The 26,453-nt window shown below is 34.8% G+C and overlaps 1 protein-coding gene across 1 annotated transcript in view; it reads right to left on the bottom strand.

Moving 5' to 3' along the window:
* The window catches only part of Mcm2 (DNA replication licensing factor Mcm2), a 145,388-nt gene extending 129,211 nt beyond the window's left edge, over nt 1–16,177 (bottom strand). The window contains exons 1-2 of the mRNA XM_090391546.1: nt 16,013–16,177; nt 878–1,062 (exon numbers count right to left, since the gene is read on the bottom strand). Coding sequence (XP_090247672.1) covers nt 878–1,062; nt 16,013–16,018 — 191 coding nt within the window. The 5' untranslated portion in view covers nt 16,019–16,177. The remainder of the gene's footprint in view (nt 1–877; nt 1,063–16,012) is intronic.
* Nucleotides 16,178–26,453: the final 10,276 nt, after the last annotated feature.

Here is a 26,453-nt window from a genome sequence, read left to right as displayed (position 1 = left end):
CAATAAAGGTCAAAACCCTTCCCTTAATGCATAGCATTATACATGTCTGCAAGGAGATGTGCTTTGCATTATGGGATACTAAGGCAAGTGATCAGAACTTATACCACCTTTACCACGAGTTGCCCAGTCCTGAAAATACCTCAGGCACAAACTTCGTTTGCTTACACTTGGATAAAGAATTAAATCAAATATATAATTGGAAAGATGCAATAGTTAAGAAGTTATTCACTGCTCCATATCAACAGCTTATGTACTGCATCTCTATATACCAATGTTTTCTTGCATTTTATGTGTTTGTGATAAAATTATCACAACTACTGAAAAGTTCCAACCAAACACCTATAAAGATACAAAGTTATTTTACAAGATATTCACTATAGCAAACAAGTTTATTATAGTGAGGACTGACTTATGAGATAAAGGAAGCAAAACAAGTTGAATCTGATATGGTTGGAATTATGGCCTAAGTAACTAAGGTTATGAGACAAGTATATCTCTAACTAGTTTGCCTATTTTTAAAGAAACACAATGAATATATTAGGTCTGAATTAATGACATTAAAACCGACTACTTCACATCAAACTGTCATGTTATAATGTTAATGTAGTGATCTCTAAATTATCCAGTCATGCTGGTCAATTAATTGAGGGTATGGTTAAATGAACATAGAGATACAAAGTGTTGTTCTAGGAGTCAGGTTACATGCTAATATATTCAAGGACTAGTTAATTAATCGAATGCTCGATTATTTGAAGGTCTATGATAACTGAAAGAGCACTGTAAAGAATGCAGTAAGTAACAAGTAAGTGCAAGTTAGCAGTAATTATCAAAAGACTTAGATAATCTACCACCAAACAGAAGTGGTAGTTACACTCACGCTTCCATATTGTCGCCAAAAAGCTCTTCGCCATCTTCTTCCTCTTCAACTGGTACTCCTTCACCTATCAGTTCAGATTCATCCTCAAAAGCTGGCAAATCACGACCTGGACTTGAAGTAAGGGGATCGTGACGAGCAGGTGAACTCTCCATTCCAGAATGACCGCTTTCAGACATTGGTCCATCCTATATAATAAAATTTTTCAATTCATTTCCTATCTTTCTTGTATCAGTTATACAGCAAAAATATTAATACAAGCATTATGAATAATAAAAATTAAAATAAATCCATTATAAGGAAATTAAAAATTTTGAACACCTATCCAATGAGTCCAGAAAGTGCAATAAACTATAATATAAACATAAAGTGGGTGTGTGGAAAGGATGGCCAGTAACTCTGAAATGTAGTATTTCAGCAGATATAAATGAGACAAGATATCTGATTAGCTGCTACTATATTATACTTGACAAGAAATTATATTCTTTTTTAATCTTTTACAATATACAAGTAATATATATATATATACAAGTAGACTAGTCTTTGAAGATACTTCACACACAAACGTTTTCTTATGCTTGAGCATAAGAAAACGTTTGTGTGTGAAGTATCTTTAAAGACTAGTCTACTTGTATATATATAGAGAGAGAGAGTGCAGCCTTCACCTCTGTTTCCTTAAACTTGGATGACAGATTAACTGCCCAAACAACATACACAATATATCCTGTATACCCACAGATACAACATATCAAAAACATACATTTCATATCCATATTATTTCTATAATATCCACAGGTTATATTAATTTCAATGGACACTTCATACCCATGTAATTATGGACATATATGCATGTCAAAGCTGGCATGGTGGTTAAAAATAAGAACACAGTTTGTTGTCAAGTATAATATACTTTGTTACCAACTGTAAAAACTTTCTGTTGTTACTATCAATCAGCTGCAAATGACTGAAATCAGGTACTGCATATTTTAGAATACAAAAGGTCATGACAAGCAGTTATTAGAGATGATATGAATTTTTCAGGCATTCATTGGACTAAAAAAAACTTGAGCAGATACAAATGAAGCAGAATACGTTTGAATATTAAGGCAATGTCTTCAAAGCTATGTGTAATGGATGGCAAGGTGGTGGTGCATGGGAAGAAAAAAATTAAATTCAGCAACATCCCTTCATAATCTTATAATAATCAATATGATCCAAAAATCAGATCTCCAGGGATTTACAAGACTTATGAATCATGTTCGAATCATGCAGTGAACAGATGTTTGTGATTGTCTTTAGGTGAAAGATGAATTTCATCTCACACCTGGTGTGAGACCACTGCCCAACTTATTGGAGGAGTTAAGAATATGTTCCATATTTGGTCTCTAGAGCAGGGTTTCTGAACCAGGTAAAAAAATAAATCAAAAATACAAAAAGTATACAAAATCAATAAAAAATACTGTTAAAAAAATTCTTAACCCACCAATAGTGTAAATGTACTATAGGTTCACAAATAAACCTTTCATGCATGGAAGCCATATAAAAAATAAATAAATAATAATATAAAATAATAACTATTTCTTAACACACATTAATTATAACCTCAAAAACTATATTTCAAATGTGCATATATTAAAAAAAAAATTTTTTTTTAATGTACATAAAATATCATGAAACACACACACGAATACTGAAAACATTATAGAAACTGAACTAAATATAATGCATAATTTGAAACCAGGTTTTTTTTTCTTTAATTTGTATGGATCAGCAACTGATCCAGAAATGTAGGAAATGATGAGAGTGAGAGAGAAAGGAAGGGAGAATTCCCCCTCGACTTATTTTTATATTTATACAGTGTTTCTTTAATTAGAATGCAAATTAATAAATGCTGTTAGACATATATTTAAGTACATTACATTAATAAGACAAATGTTAGAATACTTAAATATTTTTAGAATGGGTCTGCATCCTAAGAATAAGGTCTGGATCAAATCCCTGATGTGTGCTTGAATCCAGTCATGATATGATTGCCTGTGAAAATCACAACCATACCTTGGATACTTTGCAGAGAATCAGATGGAAGAAAACTATTATGGTCTATCACAATAAATATGAACTTGAAAGATTCTTTTCAGAATCAGTCGCAGATTTAAAAATGCAGTCTAATTCTAGTAAATCACAAGCCGATCAGAATTACCAGATAACCCAAATCATTCCCCAAATACCCTAGATCAGGGGTCGCCAAACTACTTTGACCGTCGACCCTTCAAAAGTTTTTTGATTTTTTATCGACCCCCTCTATTTACTATTACGTAATTATAATAGGACAAGCAAAAAAGATGCTTATGTGAGTTTTTAGATTGTTTATTTTATAGTTACAGTGTTTATTGTATGTATAATATAGAATATATTATTATATTGGCTTAACATCAAAGGGATACGTTTTTGACGTCCTTCTTAACATTACATATTTGATAGGAGGGATAAATAATATATAAAATTTAAAATTTAGATAACAAAATAACAATAATACAATTTTATATATATGAAAATAAGACTTTTATTATTTTCTAAAGTTGTCAATTTACTAACATTGTCAATGTGAAGGGGGTGCTTCATGATTCTTGACAAGATTACAAGATTAGCAATGTTGGGTTCAAAATTAGTAAGTTTAAGCCTTAAATCGCCACGGAATTCCATATCTAGCTTATTTCTTTTTAGAATCTGAAGCTGCCATTGTGGTTACTAGGGTTGTAACAAAATAATTAAAATTGAAGTCAGTAAGCAAAAGTAATAAGTCTAAATAATATACCTACTCACGTATTTCTATAGGATGTACAAAACTACCAGCCCTGCTCAACTCTTCAACATAGAGAAGTTTAGTTCGTGAATGAATAACAATTGAATTATAATATATATGTTGATGAATTTTAGAACATTAACGCTCACTTGTATGTTGATGTGCAAAAATGAGACTGGGATCGAATACGTGTAAGTATAAGTAAATAAGCAACCACATGTGTTGCAATCTTACTCCCGCAGCGCCGGCTGGGTGGGAACCACCGACATCCGTTTATTGGTAAATACGTCATTTTGGCCTACTTGATTGGCCTCCATAACTATTTTCATGACCTCGCTCCATCTTACAGGTCCTATTCATGTCACTGTTCCCATGATTCACTCTTAATTGCGTTGTCATTCAGGATGAAGGTAATCCAAGTTAACCGAATTAAATATTACCCATACAATGATATCTTATATTTTTCTATCGACCCACAATTGACCCCTGAGCCTGAATCGACCCCTGGGGGGTTGATATCGACCACTGCCCTAGAACTCTTCCTTACCAATGACCCTTCCAAATATACAGTGAATGTAGTGAGCCCCCCCCCCCCCCGGTTAATTCTGACCACAACCTAGTGCTCATCTCCTACCCTATGCAACAACACTTACACAGTCAAACCTGCACAAGAGTAGTCTGACATTATAACAGTACCGAATGGGACAGCCTCCGAGACTACTATGCTTCATTCCCTTGGTTGGACTATTGTTTGCAGTCATCCAATCCAAACATATGCACCGAACACATCACCAAAGTAATCCTCACTGGCATGATAACATACATTCCCCACACCACTGTGAACTGCTGTCCCCTATCCAAACCTGGTTCTCCAAAAGATGTGCCAAGGCTGTACTAAAAAAAAACCAGGCATACCATGATTGGCTCAAATTAAGAACTCCATCCTCTTTCAGTGCCTATACTGAAGCCCAAAACAGATGCAAAAAAATTATCAATGATTGAAAAACAGAATTTGAACAGGCAAAAAGCAGGAAACTTGCAGCCTGTCCTAGCAGCAGTCATGCTTTTTGGTCTCTTGCCAAAGCAATTGGTTGCAACTTTTGCCCTACACTACTCTCACCCCTATCATACCCAGATGCTCAATTGCAACATCACCCACAGAAAAGGCTAATCTCCTGGCTTCACACTTTGCCTGCAATGCATGCATAACTGACAATGGCAAATGCGGCCAGTTATTCCAACTGCCCAACATGCAATGCCCCCCCCCTGTATCCTTTTGCCAGAAAGAGATCATAAACCTGTTATCAAAATTAGACACAAAAAAGCCCTTGGTCCAGATGGCATTTCTCCAATTGTTCTGAAGGTCTGTGCAGCAGAACTGACTCCTATCCTATGCCGTCTGTACACACTATCTTACTCCACTGGTATATATATCCTAAAGCCTGGAAATTGACCTATATTCAACCCATTTCCAAAAAGGGAGACAAATCGCTGCCACCTAACTACCGCCCTATCTCACTCACCTCAATCCTATCTAAAGTGATGGAAAAAACCATCAATTCTCAACTACTACTCTACCTTGAAGGTACCCAGCTATTAAGCGACTACCAGTACGGATTCCGCCGATGTCGATCAACAGGTGACCTGCTCTCATATATCACCCATCTCTGAACATATATACCATGGAAAAATTTGGTGAATCCCAAGTAGTTGCACTCGATATCTCTAAAGCCTTTGACCAGGTTTGGCACAAAGCACTACTAAGCAAACTTACATCATTTGGACTGTCTCAGGACTTCTGCAGATGGATTGCCAGCTTCCTGTCTGGATGCACACTATGTGTAATGGTAGATGGCTCCCTATCCTCCCACTATTCAACTAATGCTGGGGTCCCACAAGGTTCAGTTCTCTCACCGACCCTCTTCCTTCTTTACATCAATGACCTACTTCAGTTGACCTCCAACCCAATACATAGTTTTGCAGATGACAGCACATTGTACTTCTCCCTTTCATTTGATAAACCTTACCCTACACAACTCACTTCAAACCACAGAACATCAACCAAAACTTCTCTTAACGCAGACCTCCAAAACATCTTCCGATGGGGCTCAGATAACCTCATCAACTTCAACACCCGTAAAACCCAGTTCTGTCTTATTTCCCACAAAAAAAAAGAACCATTTCCCCCAGTATTATTTTTGATAACACTCAAATCCCCAGACAAGATGAAATTTCTCTTCTTGGAATTACCATGACATCAGCCCTCTCCTGGCATAAACACATCACAACCACTGCATCCTCAGCTTCCAAAAAACTAGGCTTTCTCTTTCGCTCAAGACGTTACTTCACTTCAAAACAGCTGTTAACCTTATACAAATTGCAAATCCGCCCAGCTATCGAATACTGTTCTAACATTTAGAGTGGGGGTTCTTAAAAGCTCCCTCAAAATGCTTGACTCAATACAGAGGAGAGCAATTAGACTGATAAATGATTCATCTCTTACCGACTCACTCCTCCCACTTTCATATAGACGTTTAGTCTCTGCAATTTGTATATTCTACAAATATTTTCATGGAAAATGCTCATCTGAAACAACATCAATAATTCCCACGTACAGCCACCTCCCAACATCCTTTCACAGTACACCTTGAAACCCAAAGAACAAGTTTCTTTTCCTCCTCCTTCATCTCTGCTACTGCTCTACTGTGTAAGAGTCTTCCTCCCGGTATTTACCAAGGAATACAATATACAGGCTTTCAAATCAAATGTTAACAAGTTCCTCCTTTCCCATCCCACTACTCATATACGGTACTAAAGTACTATAGATTGACCAGCCAACCTCTCGTATATGGGCCCAACATTATATAAAAAAAAAAAATTAAAAAAAAAAAAGTTGTTAAATCTCCCAAGATGAAGTATTGAAATAATTAAACCTACTGTTTAATTATCTCTTTTTATGAGTTAGTCCATTAACCCCTTAACGTACCAATTAAAAATCAGAAAGCGGTCATTTTTCTGCCAATATTTTGGGCGAGGGTGATTTGCTGGATCAAATTCATTATTATTTGAAAAATAATGATGAATTTCTGCAAACGCAAATGAAATAGCCGATACACGGCGTTGGCAACTTTTCTCGGCTGAAAGGAAATAGGCACAAGATTGTCTAGCATCTATATTCAGTTGTATTTATATGTGAAACCAAAATTCAAAATCAATTTTGGTGCAATAAATAAAAGACGTCTCACAGACGTCTTTGCATGTTAAGAGGTTAAATTTTTAGTACATTAACCGGCCTGGTTTTTAAATTTGTTTTGTTTTTAAGTGAGGTCTTGTGAAGAATGCTGTGTGTGTTAAGAATGCTCACTTAAAAATAAAAATAAACTAGACTACAATAAAACTGAAACCATTCCATGCAAAAGGGATATCAGATAAAATAAACAGAATACTACAGAAATACAACTTTAAAGCCACCTTTAAACCTCCTGCAAAATTAAAGAACTTGCTCAACTTGTCCAAGGATCCACTTCCTCCGCTGACCCACCCTGGAGTATACTGTATTCATTGCACCTGTAATTTTCCCTATATAGGGGAAACAGGACACACAATTCCTATTAGAAAAAAAGAAACATAAATGGCACATTAAATTTAATATCTGGTAAAGCCAGCCTTTCTGATCATGCCCTGAATACTCTACATAGAAATGACTGAAAGGCACCTGTTGTTTATATCACACCGAAATGTGGTATGAATGTAAATTTAAGGAGGTCTGTGAAATTCTTATCAGCCACCCTAATCTTAATAATGGTCTAAAATTCCCAAGAATATGGAAGACATAATCTGCATAATCTTTATGTCTAAGAGTTAATTATAAATAAGACTATAGGTAATCCAGGATCTTAACTCCAATATAACAACCCTCATTAAACTATTTAAATTAAAATAAAAAAGGTTCCTTTTAATTTGCATTTACTAACTTTCATATCTCCGTAATGCCTTGAAAAAGCCAGACAGTTTGAATAAATGCTTTTAATGTAAAATACTGGTCTGTATTAATAAAAGTGTATTTCTATAACAACCCTCATGTAAAATTAGGACATCGCTTTTGCTGCAATAAAACTATCTATATGAAATTGTTCTCTGATATTGTCATAAATAAAATATAGCTTTAATTAGTTATTTTATTTATTTTTATTTTTTATTTTTCACTAGAGGTCAGGCCGGTAGAATAACCATTGATCAAATCATTCTCTTTATTACAAACTGTGTGAAATTTAATATAGCTTCTCTCTCTCTCTCTCTCTGTGTGTGTGCGTGCGTGCGTGTACTCCAGATGATGATCTTAATATGAAGGTTGAAATGTCAGGAAATTAAAATAATTATTTCTAACACATTTATAGTCTCCATAATTTGTCTGAAATGAATGCATCACTGTGCAACTGAAAGGAAGGATTCTCTAGGGATCATGCCTACATGAGTCAAAGAGTTCATATGTTCAATTAAGAGCAAACCAGCAAAGTGCTGTCGATATGAATCAAGTTATGTCCATATTATTCATAATAATGTTTTATGGTATAAATGCCACCAAGACAGGAAAAAAAAAATTTATTAAACTCATAATATTTCGCTGGTTTTCTAGCCAGCACAATTTTATGACAGGCACACAGCATTAAACTATATAACTGAGGAAAACAATTTAAATTGTAACTGACAACAGAACTAATGTCCTTACATGGCACCCTCTATGAGTTGCATAATCACAAAGTTAATTTAGAAAAGTCAAGCTATCAGGATCCTATGTGACAGAGTATCCAGAGCATGGTCTGCCAATTCAAACTTGCTATAGAGATGATCATGATAATTTTTTATGTTCTTCAAAGTGGATGTAACTGATCTACCAGTGTGTCCAAAGTAGGCTAAACTGCAGACACAAGTAACTTTATATGCTCTGGGATGTTCAAGAGGATGTAGTTAATCTTCAAGATCAACTTGAAGAACACAAAAATTACATCCATGATCATCTGCATAGCAAGTCAGGATTGTAACACCATGCTCTGGACACTGTCACATAGGACGAGATGGAGAAAAAATCTTTATTACACAGAAGTCATTATAGGTCTGAGAGACTATTTTTAGAATCAGCTATGAAGCACTCTCTAACCTCATAGTATGGTTGCATTAATTTACCACAGATCTATTAGACTATCATTTTAAGATCCTGATAGACTGACTTCTCTAAATTAACTGTGTGTTCATTCAACCTTTAGATGGCGTCATGTAAGGACATTAGTTCTGTTGTCCATTACGATTGTTTTCCTCAATTATGTAGTTTACTGTGTACCTATCATATATAATTGTGCTTTGATGCTAGTTAGAAAAATGGTGAATTTAATAAATATATATATTTCCTCTGTTGGTGTTGTTTACACTGTAAACAACCCCAACAGATTCATTATTATGAATCATCAACACCTAAGCCACTGTATGCAAAGATCATTTATGCAGCATATATGCAAAACATTTGGCCACATGTTCTAGTTGACTATTTAAGAATGCTGCTGGTCAGTAACTGTCAACAGTGCTGATCACAATAGGAAAAACAAAGGAGCTTTTGGAGTTCAGTAAAGGGCTTACTGTAGGTACCCATCTGGCTGGAGCCAAGATTTTGAAAACAGCAGAGCTGACAGGTTTCTCAAAAGGTGAGATATCTCAGGTGTTTAATCAGTGGAAAAATAACCCACACTGCTTGTCTAAGAGGCATAACTATGATCAAGGCCATTGGCTGAGAAGGCTTGTAGGACAAACAGAAGTTCCTGTGTGCAGCAACTAACTGAAGCATTTAATGAAGGCTGCTCCAAACACATATCTCACTGAACTATGTGCAGAGAATTGAAGAGGATTGATATTACAGTCACATTCTTATATGGAAACCAGTAATTTCTGTGAAGAACTGTAAAATTCATCTACAGTGGTATCAGAAACACTGTGAATGGACACAGGAAGAAGAAAGTCATGTTGTCCACGAGTCACAGTACACCTTGTTCTGTACAATAGGTAGGCAGAGAGTTTGGAGAGAGTCCCATGAAGCAATAAACCCACTAGCTAGCCTTGCAAACACAACTAAAGGTTCTGGAGGTAGTGTCATGGTGCAGGGCATGCTCCGTTAGTGTAGAATGGGTCCCCTGATATTGCTGGAAGGTTGAGTGTCCTCGAAGGAATATTCAAACATTATTGCCGATCAAGTCCATCCTGCAGCATTGACTTTATCCAGCAAGTGGCAGTTGTTTCATGGATGACAATGCTACTATCCATTGCACAAGAATTGTTCAGTAATGGTTCAGTGAGCATGACAGCAACTTCCATCATCTTCCCTGGCCACCACAAAGCCCGAATCTGAACCTCACTGAGAGCGTATGGGACATGTTAGAAAAACAGATCCAAGAGCAAAGTTTCCTTCCATCAAATCTGAGCCAGTTAAAGGACTTTGGTGAATGCCTAGTATGTTGTAGACATACATCATAAAATATTAATACCAGAAACACTTACGTTTAATATTTTTATTAAATAATTCCACTCGGTTATTCCACTAATATTCCACTTGGTTATTCCATTAATAATTCCACTAAGTTTGATTCTCGTCACGATAGGAGGAATCTTTATCTGGACGATTTTCAATCGAAGGTGAGTTAGCCGATCTCATACAGAGGTGGCAGGGTTTTTTTCTCCTGGAAACTCGGGTTTTTCATTCCCGCATACAGACAAATCGGCCCTTCAGAACACACGCAATTTACAGACAAAAAATACTAGTTGTGGTGGTGGTGGTGGTGGTGGAGGTGGTGGAGGTGGGCGATAGATGGCGTTGATGGAGATGATTCATAGTAGAGGTTCGGTGTAGTGGTTGAGACAGTTGTAGGTGTCCTCCCGCGATGAGTCTTTGGACTCCTTGGAGGTGTCAGGAATAATAATAATAATAATAATAATTGGTTATACTATATGCCAAGAAATACTAAAGCAAGTGATGTGAAGTCATTAGCTTCTATATACGAGTTGGCTAGTCCTGAAAATACAGGTGCAAACTTTGTTTGCTTACACTTGGATAAAGGATTAAACCAAAAATATAATTTCTTGGCATATAGTATTACCAAGTAGAAAAACTTCCACAACTATCTCTAATCCAGAGTAGTTTAATAATAAGGTGTGATACCATTTGGCTACTTGGATATGAAAATACGACTTCTGCATTACTTCAACTGAGTTGCCCAGTCTGAAAATATTTCAGGTGCAAACTTTGTTTGCTTACACTGGCATATATCAACAAAACACTTCACACAACACTAACAATACATTTTCCACCTTTCCATTGTGATGTGGAAACAAAAATAAAAAGAGGAAGGAATTGGATTTTATGCGGTTATTAAGGGATAACTATCTGCGACAGCATGTAATGGAAAATACTAGGGGTCAGAGAGTGCTTGACCTAGTAATTACATCTGAGGATTTGGCTGTAACAAACATGACCACATTGCCACCAATCGGTGAGGGTGATCATAGGGTCTTGACTTGGGAGGTGGCTAAAAGTGTAGAATTTTCAATTAAGACAGGGTACATGTGGAATTATCGGGCTGGAAATTATGACAAGCTTAGGAGTTTGATTGGCTCAGTGCCAGGCATGTACAACTGCAAGGACTAGAAGTTGATAGTGCATGGGAGGTAGTTAAGAAGTGCTTGCATGAAGCAATGGCTGACTGTATACCCAGAGTCTGAATAATAAATCAATTACACCATTAAGCTTGAGCTGCAAAAAAAGAAACAACTATGGAGGGAATTTAAGGAGAAAGGTGACCGGCAGGCACATGAACTGTATAAAGCGCAGGCCAGAAGGGTGACGAGTGTGGTAAGAAAAGCAAAAAAGGATTACGAAAGAACATTGGCCTTGCAGGCTAAAGAGAATCCTAAACAGTTTTTTAGATATGTAACAAGTAAAAGGAAAAATGTACATGGCAGAATGATTTTAAAGAATGCCGATGATAGGGAGGTAACTGAATCAGTTGAGATAGCCGAGTTACTGAGCGAGCACTTTGCAAGAATATATCATCCAGGTGGTGACATTGCAGAAACGAATAAACCAGTAGATTATACGGGAATTGTGGTGAATGAAGTGGAGGTGAGTAGTCTATTGCATAACCTCAATGTCAATACATCTGTGGGATTGGATGGTATACCAGCTCGTGTAGTACGAGAAGCAGCTAAAGAATTGTCAGTACCCTTGACCATTTTGTTTAATTTGAGTCTCGGGTCTGGGTTAGTCCCGAGCGGGTGGAAGGAGGGGAAAATAGTTCCACTGCATAAAGGTGGTTCCAAGACTGCTGTTGTAAATTACCGACCGATTAGCATATCAGGAATCATTGTCAAGGTCTTAGAGAAATTAGTCAAGAAAAGAATACAGGATTGGACAGATGAAAATGGGATATTGTATGGGGGACAACATGGTTTTGTGAAGGGTAGATCATGCCTCAGTAACCTGCTCACGTTTTATAACACAGTGACGGCAGAACTGGATAGGGGTAATGGGTTTACAGTGATACTACTGGACCTTGCCAAGGCCTTTGACAGGATACCACATGGAACCCTAATCAGTAAACTGGAGCAGATGGGGATAGATATAGGGTTGGTAAGATGGATAGGAGGGTGGTTGAAGGGGAGATACCAGAGAGTGGTTTATTCAGGAGTGGAGTCAAAAAGACATCTTGTGACTAGTGGAGTGCCGCAGGGCTCTGTTCTTGGACCACTGCTTTTCAATTTGTTCATCAATGATATTGGAAAGGATTTGAGAGGAAGTGTTCACTTGTTTGCTGATAATGCAAAGTTGGGTAGAGCAATTGTGAGTGCACAGGATGTCAAAATTTTATAGGATGATTTGAATAGTTTGGAGGACTGGGCTAGGAAAAATGGATGTCAGTTTAATGTGGCAAAGTGTAAGGTTATGCACTTTGGGGTGAAAAGAACAGCAGCAGTATATCGCATTGGTGGAACCGTACTCCAGGAGATTGATGAGGCCAGGGATTTGGGAGTGCTGGTGGATAGGGAGTTGAAGTTTAGGGGGCACATTGCAAAAGTGACTAAAACAGCTCACCAAATCACTTGGCTTATGAAAAATACTTTAACATGCAGAGACAAACAAGTTGTTGTTCCTCTGTATCGAGCCTTGATAAGACCCCATCTGGACTTCTGTGCCCAGTTATGGGCACCAGGGTTTCTTCGTGATGAGGAGGAAGTGGAGAGGGTCCAGAGACGAGTGACCAAGATGATAGCAGGTCTGTGGAATGAACATTATGAGAATAGGTTGAGGATTTGTGGGTTGCAGAAATTGGACGATAGGCGAAGGAGGGGTGATATGATTCAGACATTCAAATTACTGAAGGGTTTTTATAAGATTGATCCAGAAGATATTTTTGAAAATATGACTGGTGGTGGGAGGACTAGGGGCCATGCATGGAAGCTGGGCAAGAGCGTGGTTGACAAGGGTGTTAGAGCTAGGTTTTTTACTTGGAGAGTGGTGAATGAGTGGAATAAGCTTCCAGAGTCTGTTGTGGGTGCTACGACCGTGAATGAGTTCAAGGCAAGATATGATAGATACTGTGTGAATGTTGAATAGGTGTTCCAGACATGATGTTAGGGCCTTCCTCGATGAGTCTGTCGACTCCTTGGAGTTTCCCGGAACAACAATAATAATAATAACTTTAGTATCACCTCTTGGGTCTGGCTCCCACCGATGAGACGTCAATCAAGGTCAAAACCAGTCTGGGTAGTGACCCTTCCCATAATGCATAGCATTATATATGTCCGTAAGGATATGTGTTTTGCATATGGAATGCTAAGGCAAGTGATGTGAAGTCATTAGCTTCTATATATGAGTTGCCCAGTCTGAAAATATTTCAGGTGCAAACTTTGTTTGCTTACACTGGCATATATCATATATCAACAAAACACTTCACACAACACTAACAATACATTTTCCTCCTTTCCATTGTGATATGGAAACAAAAATAAAAACATCATATAACTGCATTCAGAAATGGGTTGACAGTGAATCTCTACTTTGCGATGAACAACACGGGTTTACTAAGGGAAGGTCATGTTTTAGAACTTGCTCACATTCTATAACAATGTTACCATTGAACTAGACAAGGGGAATAGATACACCATGATACTTTTGGATTTTGCTAAAGCTTTTGACAGAATACAGCATGGTAGACTTGTATAAATTGGAGAAAATGGTTTTGGGTTATATCAGTGCTTGGTCCACTGTTATTCAACCTGTACATTAATGATATTGGGAAGGATTTGACAAGCAACATACAGCTATTTGCTGATGATGCAAAGATAGGTAGGATAATCAGGAATGCTGCTGATATGCAGTCTTTGCAGAATGATTTGAATAGGCTGGAATTGTGGGCATGGGAAAACGGGTGTCAGTTCGACGTCAGTAAATGTAAAGTCATTCACTTCGGCATATTAGATATCCAATGTTGTATTATATTGTTGGGATTAGGCTAGAAGAAACTGATGAGGCTAGGGATCTTGGAGTGTTAATAACAGGAAGTTGAAGTTCAAGGGCCATGTAGCAAATATTGCAAATACAACTCAAAAGATAATTGCAATGCTGAAACGAACGTTCACATGTAATGATAAGGATTTTATTTTGCCTCTTTACAAGCCCTTGATAGGACTTCACTTGGACTATTGTGCACAGGTCTGTGATTCTGATATACTGGAAAGAGTACAATTACTATTGTAATTCTGCTATACTGGAGAGAGTACAAAGGAGAGTGTTAAAAATTATATCAGGATTGTGGAATACTGATTATGAAGACAGATGGAGAATTTGTAGACTGCAGACACTAGCAAACAGGAGAAAGAGGGATGATATGATTGAGACTTACAAACTTCTAAAAGGGTCATACAGAATTTCAATTGATGGAATTTTTCAATTTATGGAGGGTGGGGAAAGGACGAATGGGCATCCTTGGAAGCTGAGAATGAAGGCCACCAAGAAGGGCGTGAGGGCTAGATTTTTCTCTCAGAGGGTGGTGCATGATTGGAATGGATTACCTTTGGATGTTGTGAGTGCAAGCAGTGTGAATGAATTCAAGAATAAGTATGATAGTTGGTGAGTGTAGTATGTGGCCTCCCTTGATGAGTCTCTGACTCCCTGGAGGTCTCTCTTAACAATAGTAATAATATAAGAGATTAGATTCTGAATGATTTTAATACTAACAATTACATGAATTTTAAATTATCATCTATGGCCAGAGCCAATGCACTGCACAGAAGAGAAAAAGCAGAATGTAACAGAACTAGAAGTTTCAAATCCATTCAGTTTCTTTCTTCTAATACAACTTTCCATCCATCCAAGGTACTAAAGGCTGAATATGGTTAGTGGATTACCTAACACTCAGCCCACCCATATACTAATGTAGGTTTATAGCTTTAGGTTTGCTATGGGTTTATAACTTTCATAGATGGGACTGTCAATAAATAAATAAATAAAATAAAGGAAAAAAGAAAATAAAGAGTTAAAGAAAAACAACATGCTTAGAGGAAAAACAAATTCTTCAGAAAACTGTTAGCAATAAGGAAAATCCAGTTACATTGGTTTACTACCTACATTAATTATTGGAGTTATAAAATTATAAACAAATATATGTGGAAATGTTAAGTCTTTTTTTTTTTTTTTTTTTTTCAGATGTGCTCATATTATAGCACCATTTTGAGTGGCACAGGTGAGCAACTCCAAAAGTCCCAAAAATGTGACATATCATTTAGGATGCTCTGTATTTACCTGAAATTTTATCGACATTTATTTAACTGGTGATTCTTATTTCGTTGGGGTGAAAAAAAAAAGTTGGATGGTGGTGGCAAAAAACATGGAAAGGATGGTGGAGGGGGATAAAGTAAACTCATTAAATGAACAGTGGCTTCACTGAAGCTGCAAGCACAGAGGTATTTAAAGAATGCCTTTTGATGCATAACCGTATAATCATGTGGCATTTAAATTTAAACTTCGTGTGGATATACAAGGAGTGCCATATTTTTTTTCCAAATTTTTGTTACATGAATTAAAGCTTACAACTGCTGCTTCTTAAATTATGGAAGTCTACAAAGCTTTTCCCAACATTAAATTCATCCGATGTTGAACTCAGCAGCATAGCTGGCCATTAACTTATAGCGATAATTCATCTCATCTCGCACATGTCGGAAGACAACTAACTTTCTTGAGTTGAAAATCTCTTATAGTTTCTACTTTTTTCTTAAAATATAAAATTTTACATACGTACCGCCATTTTTTAATTGGTGATATCACTGCTTACTTAATTCTATCTAAGTTTTCACAATTTTAAAAGAATAACATTCACGCTAACACATGTAAAAACTTGGCGCGAAAATGCGGATTAATACTACACTTGCGAGAAACTTTCTTCCTGTAACAAAGTAGATAAAAGTGCTACTATATTAGAAGTGCATCCGCGGTAAAATATGTGCATTGTAAATTTCAAAAGAAATACGAAAATTACAAAGAAAGTTTTTTAAAATAATGTAATTAGCCATTAAAGTAACCGACAAATAGTAAAGGTTCCGGATTCAATGATAACCTAATAACATATCAGAAATTTAGGCGGTTCAATCATTCCTGACTTTACCCAAGGCGCTAGGAGTATAATTCGAGATAAGATGTGCCTCATTGAAAAAAATAAAAAATAAATAAAAATAAAAAAATAATTAAAATCATCCATATACAGAAATTTAATTCAAAAGTTTTAGCGTATCGCCTCCCTAGGTACCGAAAACTTAACACAGTCTTGAAAAGCATACTTTTTAGATCTAAGGTCGAAACTTAATGATTAAGTTTTTCTTTTTTTTTTCCCCTTCAAAATGAGCAGACAGCATTTCTAGATCAGAGTTTCTTAAAACTCTGCAGGAGTTCACAGGACCTGTTATAACTTGTATTAGATATAATTTCTTTAAAAAAAAAGAAAAGTGAATGGGGAAAATATTATTTTTCAATCAAACTGACTATAGTTTATATTTATAGAAGAGTTATGTTATATGTTCTTAGTTTAAGAAATACTGCTCGAGATCGGTGGTCCCAATCATGTGCAGTCATGCTCATTAATATAAGAGTACAGCGATATTTTTTTCCAAATATCAAATAGAGACACATATTTGATATTTGAAAAATATCAAATATTTTCCAAAAGGGCACATATTGTAAAAAATAAAAAATAAAAAAAAAAAAGAATATAATGTAAAAGAAAAAAAAAGTGAATTCATGCCATTGAATATACCTGACAGCATTCCATTGCATCACTATTGTACGACTTCCCAATCTCCTATAACACCATGCTTCTTTTTCTGCGTTTTTACTGTCATTTGCTACACTGGTTGGCATAGATACTAGTTTCCGAGGTGATGCGTGGAGAGGATGCAAAGGAGAGTATTAAAGATAATATCTGGACTTTTGATGTAGATTATGAAGAAAGAGAGATTGAGATGAGTGCACTGAAGACTAGCGAACAGGATGGAAAAGAATAATATAAAAGAGACCCGCAAACTTCTGAAAAGGTTATACAGGATAACAGTAGATAAATTTATTTATTTTATTTGTTTATTTATTTATTTATTTATTTCATTTTACAGAGTGTGTGGAGAGGACGAGAGGGAATCCGTGGAAGTTAAGACTGAATTCAATCAGGAAAGCAGTGAGAGCTGGATTTTTTCTTTCGTAGAGCCTTATGTGATTAGAATGGCTTGCCTTGGGTGGTTGTGACTGCTGCAGGTGTGAATGAATTGAAGAGAAGGCGTGACATGATAAGTGACATAGGACTTCGATGAGTCCCTAAACTAGCCAGAGATCTCGTCTAAATAATAATAATAAGATAAATTCGTAATATCTCTTTATCTGTGCCGAATACAAACAAGTAGCAGTCATCTTAATTCAATCATATGTTTAAAATGTATATCGTAATTGTGTCCTTATTGTTTTAATTTGAATTTTCCACTACTCACCTCTGCAAGGGAAAATTTTCAGCAGTGACAAATATTCGCCTGAAGAAGAGGAAAAGGTTGCTGCCTCTTAAGGAATTAAGAGAATGTTTATTCACAGATCAACCACGAATCAATAACTTGATGAAGAAGCAGCAGGCACAAGTGTCACATTAAGACTGTATGACAGTGTTATTATTAAAAATCGATTTTTGTTTGCAGTATAATCAAGAGTTTTTGTCTAAAATTTCATTACTTATTAATATAAATATATGTACAATAATTAATAATTATATATTAATTTTGAGAAATCCTGATAACAATTAATTTGTTACTTTTCTTATTTGAATATATTTTAATTAATAAGGAAAACAGGAAGTGCCTTAATTTTTTTTTTTAAGGGGATTTGATTTGGGTTCTGGGAGTGAATGAAGTTGAGAAATACTGCTCTCGAGCTATTATTATTATTATTATTATTATTATTATTATTATTATTATTATTATTATTATTATTATTTAAATTAAGGGGATATTAAATCCCACATTGTTTTAAAACCGAATAAGAAACTCAAAGATCGGAATCAAAGAGTTTCATGCCGAATATAGTAACTATAAAAGTATCGGCGACTACTAGCGTAAGCTAAAGCACGTAGTACAAACTAGGGCAACTCGTAGCAAAGGTAGAGAAAGTTCTGATCGCTATTCTTAGTATTTCTCATAATGTAAAACCCATCTCTTAGGAGATGTATGATGTTATACATTATAGTGGGAGGTCACTACCCAGACCGGTTTCGATCTTTATTGAGATGAAGCCTACTGGCTCTTTATTTTAAATAATAATAATAATAATAATAAATAATAATAATAATAATCTTTATTTTAAATAATAATAATAGTAATAATAATAATAATAATAATAATAATAATATAGGAATTATATAGATTATATAGATTCCTATATAATCTATAGAAATATAGATTATATTTCTATAGCATCATTTTATCATTCTCGGAAATAGTTTTATTTCCTTTTATGTGGTGTGATTTATTCTTTATTTTAAATAATAATTACAAAAAATAATAATAATTATTATTATTTTTTGAAATCAGTTGACATCAGGTCTCCACCTTTGTCATCGCCAAAAGATTAGTGTGATCTCTATAGCTAATGTGCATAGACACAAAAATATAGCAGACAAATGCAGCTGCCTCATATCCTTAACCCTAACTAGTATCACTATGAGAAATCGTGTGGGTTCATAAGCGTTTTTCCCGAGTTGTGAGAGTGGGACAGATAAGGAGCTGAAAATATGTTTCATTTATTTGTGACTAAATTAAATCTTAATGAGAAGATTTATCTTTAAATGTTAGCTGATTGGAAATTAGAAATATTATTAGATTTTTACACAGGTCTTTACCGTATTTTAATTCAAATTCGAACAAAAAATAATAAAACCATTTGTAGCTTTTTATTCTCCTGAAGAGAGTAATCGCATTACATAATTTAAAATCAATGTCATTTTAATGATTTATTATATTGTGAAAATGGCGTTTGCATCCATAGTATCCATTATATTATTTGACTGACTTCTGGTGGTCAGGTAGAGTCTTTTTCCCTGAGAAATTTGGGGTTTTAACCCATCTCTCTAAAATCTCGACCGTGGAACTAATACTATTACAGAAAATACTACGCATGTTAGGTTTAAGGTCACAAGATGGCAGCAGTTTCTGCCATATAAATCTTTGATTCACTGATAACTGGGGGCTCACTATCAGTGAAGGCTTGAAGGAAGGGCTGATAACCTGTTAAGGCTAAAGGATCTCTGCCTATTCCCTTTTTGGGGAATGAAAGGGTTATAGAATTTTATTTATTTATTTATTTAGTACAATGAGCAATGCAATATAAATAAGTCATTTTTTATGAATGTCTTGGTGTGCACCATCAATGTAACAATGCAAAACATACAAATGTTTTCCAGTTATAACGAGAAATCTGGTTCATGATTTTTCGTTATAGTTCTGGTTTGTTTTCTGCAATTGCTTAAATAATGTGAACGTTAATATGGCATAGTCGTTCATTTGTTAAAAATTACAATGTAGATTGTTTATTATGGCAGCCTGTGTAGCTCAGAGCTCAGTGGAAGTGGTCTTTTTTCGACCGGTTTCCGAGTTAGTCGATCTATGACACGGATAAGCGGAGGGGGTTTCCGGAAATTCGGATTTTTCTTCCCATAAACTCAAGAAAATTATCGAATCCACACTATTTTTAGAAATTAAAAATACTGTGTTAGGAACCACGAGATGGCAGCACTTATCAGCCGTCTCTTCACTGCATGCCGATTAAATTAGTGCTAACCTTGGGCAAGCTATCTTTGATTGGCTACCAGTGAGGATTGAAGTCACTCAGTCTCCAAAAGTTAGATAAGGCTAAAACGGCCTCGCTTACTCCTTATATGAGAATAAAGGGTTGGCTGTTTTTTTTTAGTTTCTTTGTTTATTATGAATTATGAATTAACATACAGTACTCTTTTAGAATCACCCTTGATCAAAGTTCTGACCGATTGCGTTCACTAAGTCAAATGTTTATTTGCAAATGTTCATTCGGTTTTTAGTCTTTGCTTTTGTCTGTCCTGTACTGCAGAATTAACGTTCAGTGATAAATAATGATGATGATCACGATCAGGAATTTAGGCCTAGCGGAGTGTTTCGACTTCATTTCATATTTTCCTTGGTCGATCCTGTCTTTTATGTATTCCAGCAGAATGGTATCAAAATTATCATCAATTGCTTAAATATTCTCATCCCAGATTCTTCTTTCAACTTTCCTCTTTCATGTACTTTTTGTTTCAAAACATCTGGTCGCTGCATTTATTAATATGGTTTCGAAATTATTTCATTATATTTCTATAGCATCATTTTGTCATTCTCGGAAATGGTTTTATTTCCTTTTATGTGATGTGATTTATAAAGAGACTTGGTATAATCGAATGAACAGGTGTCAAAATAAATAAAAAAGAAAGAAAGAAAGAAATAGAAAAAAATAACAATAAACGGTTATCGTGTTGGAACATGACATTCGCCTTGGACGATCTTCCGAATTTCAGTCTATAACAATGTCCTCTGGTTGAAAAGACCTAGGTCAAATGGCGATTAGGATGCGAAGAATCTGAAGTTAAATTCGCCAGTCTTATACAGGAGTGGAAGAGTTTTTACACTCGGAAACTCGGGTTTTCATGCTCTAAAAACCGGTAAGAAGAGCATACACACAGCCTCCTTCGTGACTTCACTCGTAATTCAAACCATTTCAGTCTAAATCCGCCTTTGTTTCTGGCCTGCACTACCCATCATATAGACCTGGCTTGGCTTCACGTGACGTATAAGCTTTTCCACATTGCAGGGACGTTTCAAAATACGTATATTCTTTTGTATTATATGATGAAATTAAGACAGTTCTAAAGATGCGGTTCTGTCAGTACAGTTCTATCTTAAGAGATTCATAAAATTATTTGAACATTGGATGAGTAATCTGTAATAGTATCACGTCGAGAAATAATTATTAAAAAATTACACAATAAAGTTTAAGGTGCCAATTTTTATTTCAATGAAATCTCTTTTACTCTTTTATTACAGGAAAAAAAAAAAAAAATATATATATATATATATATATATATATTCCAGTGATATTCCAGCTTGTAATTTTTACAAAATTCAGCACTAAATGCTGCATGTGTGATTCATTTTCTACATTGCATTTCAATTAAAATTTTGATAATGATACATTTTTGCATCTATATTTACAACACATGTTCTTCTAATATCAACAATGAAGATTGCACGGAATTTTTTAATAATAATAATAATAATTATTATTATTATTATTATTATTATTATTATTATTTATTTTTTTAAACATTTTATTGTCTCAGATAAATTACATACATAGATACAACAATACTTTTATATACACACGTATATATATATATACATAATATTTATAATACATTACAATTGTGAATAACAAATACTGGCGAGTTACTAATATTTTTAAATTATAATAATTTTTTTTAAATAAATAATATTTTTGTTCACTGCTAAAATATTTACACATACATATATACAATAGTTATCTTGAGTATAATAGTAATAATTTTTTATTTATTTATTTTTTTTTTTATTTAAAAAAAAACAATTTATTATGTCTCAGTATAAGTTACATACAATAATAATATTTACAGTAATTAAAGACTTCGACTGCTATTACAGTTTAACTTTATTTTATTTTATTTTTTTTATAATAATAATAATAATAATAATAATAATAATAATAATAATAATAATATGATAATATCTCAGATAAATTACATACATGTGATTATTACAGATGACATTTTTTTGCATGTTTACACATTATGTATAAAATAATAATTTTTCTATTTTCATCGTATAGAGCAGTGCTTCGCAAACTTCTGGATGTCAGTGCCCCCTTTGCAAAAATTAAAATATTTCACGGCCCCCTTCGAAAAAAAATCGTAATAGAGAGATATATTATTATAATATTTATTGTATTTATATTCAATACAAAACATACACAGCGAATATTGCAAAAATCAAATGCATATATTACATTTTTTGCCTCTTACTGGTTGGTTCTGAAGACGATGTGGACTGTTCTGGAAAATATGAAATACTGTCATTTTTTTTGAGTCTGTTTCTGCGTCTTCTGATTGTTCGCGGGATTTTTTTTTTATTTTTTATCAGCCACTTATCCATCTCAGGGTTAAATTTTTTAACGTAGAATAGATCAAATAATATCACCACTTACCGATACTGGCACACCACAGACTGATAACATGAAATTAGTGAATATTACCTGAATAAGGGAATCTCCGGACAAGGAACATTTTTCTCTTTTGTGACTTTTCTCCCTTTATGGTAATTAAGCCTAACGTGAAACAGACAGCAAAGGCAGGTTATTAAAACGTGCATATGAGTGGTGTGGTATTAACAAAAGATCGCGCAACCGAAAGATAAAATCATAGCTGACAATTGAGTTGAAATGCTAACTCTCTTCAACCGAATTCCATATGTGAAACTGCCATAACATTCATTATATATATATATATATATATTACTTAGTTTTAACACTTTTACGAATTTTAACACGTTCGGTTGAATTTTATTGCTGCCTTGGGAAATCGAACTCACACACATCTAATTAATAACAATAGTTTTTAGTTAGATACTGTGTTTGCCCATGCAACATATGGTTTTGTTTCAGTCTATACAGCATAGTTTCTGTATGAGGGGACATGTGATTTATTAATTAGTGTGTTTTTATCCCAGTTGTCTCTAATTGCACTATTTGTTGAGAAATATATTACACAGACTTCTCATACCTTATTCACTGGCATAATAAAAGTACTTGTTTTTATTGCCTCTGCAGTATAGTGACTATTAGGGAGGGGTGTTGTTTACCAATGCAAGCGAGTTACTATCTCTCCACATGAACTTGTTTAAGCTTTTTTTCATGTGTGAAATATATGCGAAACTTTTATTGGTAACAGAAAACTAGCTCGGATGACAGTGATAATATAAAACGAGTTTTGATATATATATATAAAGTCAATATCAACAGTCCCTGATTACGAACGTGTGATGAAAGGGACAGGAAGATTTGGAGGCTTCCCTGGAGAGCATTCGAAGTAAATACAATTAACCACTGCCTTGAAATGAAACATATCAATAAGCAATATTTACTAATATTCATTAAGCGCCGAAATACGCAGGAAGCAAAGTTTGTGAACCAACACCAATGTGTGAATTTTTCCATTAAAATATAAAAAATAACAAAAAAGAAATAATAAATAATAAAAGTTGAATAAGTTTCTTTTAAAATAAAAAAAATCTACTTAGTCTTAAAACATTTTAAATTTGTTTTCATTATATCACGGCTCCCCTCAACAAAACCTACGTCCCCCAAGGGGGCCGCGGCTCACAGTTTGGGAAGCGCTGGTATAGAGTATTTACATATTTACAATTAATGCATATTATGCTTGATGCTCTGTACATTATACTGTACGTAGTTTAAGGCACATTATTTCTTTTAATAATAATAATAATAATAATAATAATAATAATAATAATAATAATAATAATAATATACAAACACCTCCTAGAGTCAAGACTCATCAAGAGAGGCAATAGTAAGATACATTCTAACAGAGATAATGTTTATCATAGCTCGTCTTAAATTGGTTCAGTGTCTGTGCACTCATCACTCATTTAGCAATATATTCCACTCACCAACCACTTACTCTCCACGCAAAAAAAGCCATGCCGTACTCTTTAATGCACCACGCCTTTATACAACTTCCAAGAATGACCTCTTGTCTCCAGGGCCGGTGCTACCGCAGGTGCAGACGCCCAGGGCGACAAATGGCAAGGGCGACAAATTTTCTACAATATACAAAATTTTCAGGCGTATTATTTGTTTAATATTTTTATTTATATTACGGCGCGAGTTTATATTATATAAATTTATATTTATAATTTATATTTATATAAAATATTTATATATTTTAACTATTTATATTTACATTACGTGGCACGCAATGGTGTGGCGTGACTAACTTCACAGGGATGCATTTGACAAATCTCGTTAATTATGTCGGATACAGAAGAAAACGGTTATCGGAGGCTCAATACCGTAAAAGAAAAGCGGCAAAAGACGCAAATATTAAAAAAAAAAAAAAAGAAAAGAAAAAAAAAGAGTGATTCCTTGAGTAAATTCTTAAAATCAGATAATTGTAATGATAGTGTTGGTGAAATAGTTGCTTCAGCTTCACAAAGTCGAGAAACTAATGAGAAAAACGTAACATTAGAAATTACGGAAGAACCGATCTCCGAATCCCCAGTTTCCGATGTGTTGGAAGAAAAGCAAAATACGGAATCACAAGAATTTACAAGCACTAGCGAAACTCAAAGAAGTGAAATTTCGTACGATCTTGCAGAATGGCCTCAGATAATTAACGATTCGTTTAGATTGTTCACGATAGAGAAGGGACCGGTACAAATTGGTAACTCTGATGAAGAAAATAAATTTAATTTTCCGCACGAGAGTCCTGGTCGCCGTTTCAAACCATCATATTACGAAAGATAATTACATAATGGTGAAGTAGTGCGAAGGTCGTGGTTAATATATTCCAGTAAAAACAATATGGTGCTTTGCTTTTGTTGTAAGCTTTTTTTCGACTATTCAAATTGCGTTGACAACAGTGACTGGAAATTTATCAGAAATTTTAACTGACCATGAAAAGAGCAAGAGTCATTTAATAGCTCATAACAAATGGATAGAATTAGAAGTTAATGTCCGAAACAACTATTGATGCGACCCAACAGAGAATTCTGAATGAAAAAGCGTGCCACTGGCAAAATTTTAATGCAAAAAAAAATTGTATGCAATTTTTAGGACAGCAGTGTTTATCTTTTCGTGGATCATCAGATAAACTCTACGAACACAATAAAGGTAATTTTTTTAAAACTGGTGGAATTAATAGCAAAATTTGATTCAATACTGTCCGAGCATATATTGAGAATTCAAGGCAAACAATTCATTCAACATTATTTGGGCAAAGATGAACTCATTCATTTCCTAGGAAAGAAGAAAAAACAGAATATATTACGTAGGATAAGAAACTCAAAATATTATAGTATTATTGTAGACTGTACAAGTGATATTAGTCATCTGGAATAAATGTCTATTATTTTGCGATACATCTCCATAAATCAGTGGCGAATTCTCCATGCTTGCTATTGCTGGCTGCGCAAGCTCATTAATTGAGAAAGAAGTAATATTTATTTGTTAATAAATGCATGCATTTATAAGCATCCCATTTAGGCTTTTATTTTTGTAGACAGAAGATGTTTTAAGCTTGCGCGGCAATAATTGAGCTTTGCCTTGTGTATCGAAGGCCGACGCTAGTCAAGCTACCTTGGCTTGCTCGGTTGTGGGAGCATCCAGGTCCTCGCTTCAGCACTGTGATTTCATGCGCGCGCATAGCCATTTCCGCTCCCTTCACGTCATCTCACCCTGTTGCTTAAACACGGGCCATACGCAGTCAAAGTAGCTCTAGCCAGTGAGCTTCAACAGCCTTTACAAGTGTGCGTGTTGCTTGGGAAAATTAAGTTACAACCAACTTCTTATGACGATGTTATCGACCAGTTCATAAAGAAGAACCGTAGGGTAGAATTTGTATGCAAGTAGCTAAATTGAAAAAGATAGAATATCATTTGTAAAATAAATGTTGTATTTGTATGATTAAATGTACATACATTTCTAAATAGAGGGTAACCCTCATATAACACGGTACTTATACAAAGCGGTTTCGATATAACGCGGTCTAAAATTGTAGTAACCCTTGTTGAACACGGTACTTAAACAACACTGTTCCGATAAAAACACGGTGTACAAATTGTAGTAACCCTTTATCTTTTCATTTGTTTTTCACCGCGCGACTTAAAAATCAAATTATCTTCGTTAAATTCGTGTCTGCCTGTATCCCGCATGTAATTATAAGTAGCGAACTTATGTTAGGGGAAATTAGGGGAAATACCCTTTAGCACGCATGTACCTCAATTGTTTACTGTATAAAACGTTTATTGTTGAAAATTGTCCTCGTTTCTGCAGGAAAGTGCATTAAAATTCATAAGTGTGTTCTTCTCAAGCTGAACACTTTA

Source organism: Typopeltis vanoorti, chromosome 1 (genome assembly GCF_054136105.1).
Source record: "Typopeltis vanoorti isolate ZY-2024b chromosome 1, IOZ_Tvanoo_1.0, whole genome shotgun sequence".
Lineage (NCBI taxonomy): Eukaryota > Metazoa > Arthropoda > Arachnida > Uropygi > Thelyphonidae > Typopeltis > Typopeltis vanoorti.
This window is presented reverse-complemented; position numbering and strand designations above follow the sequence as displayed.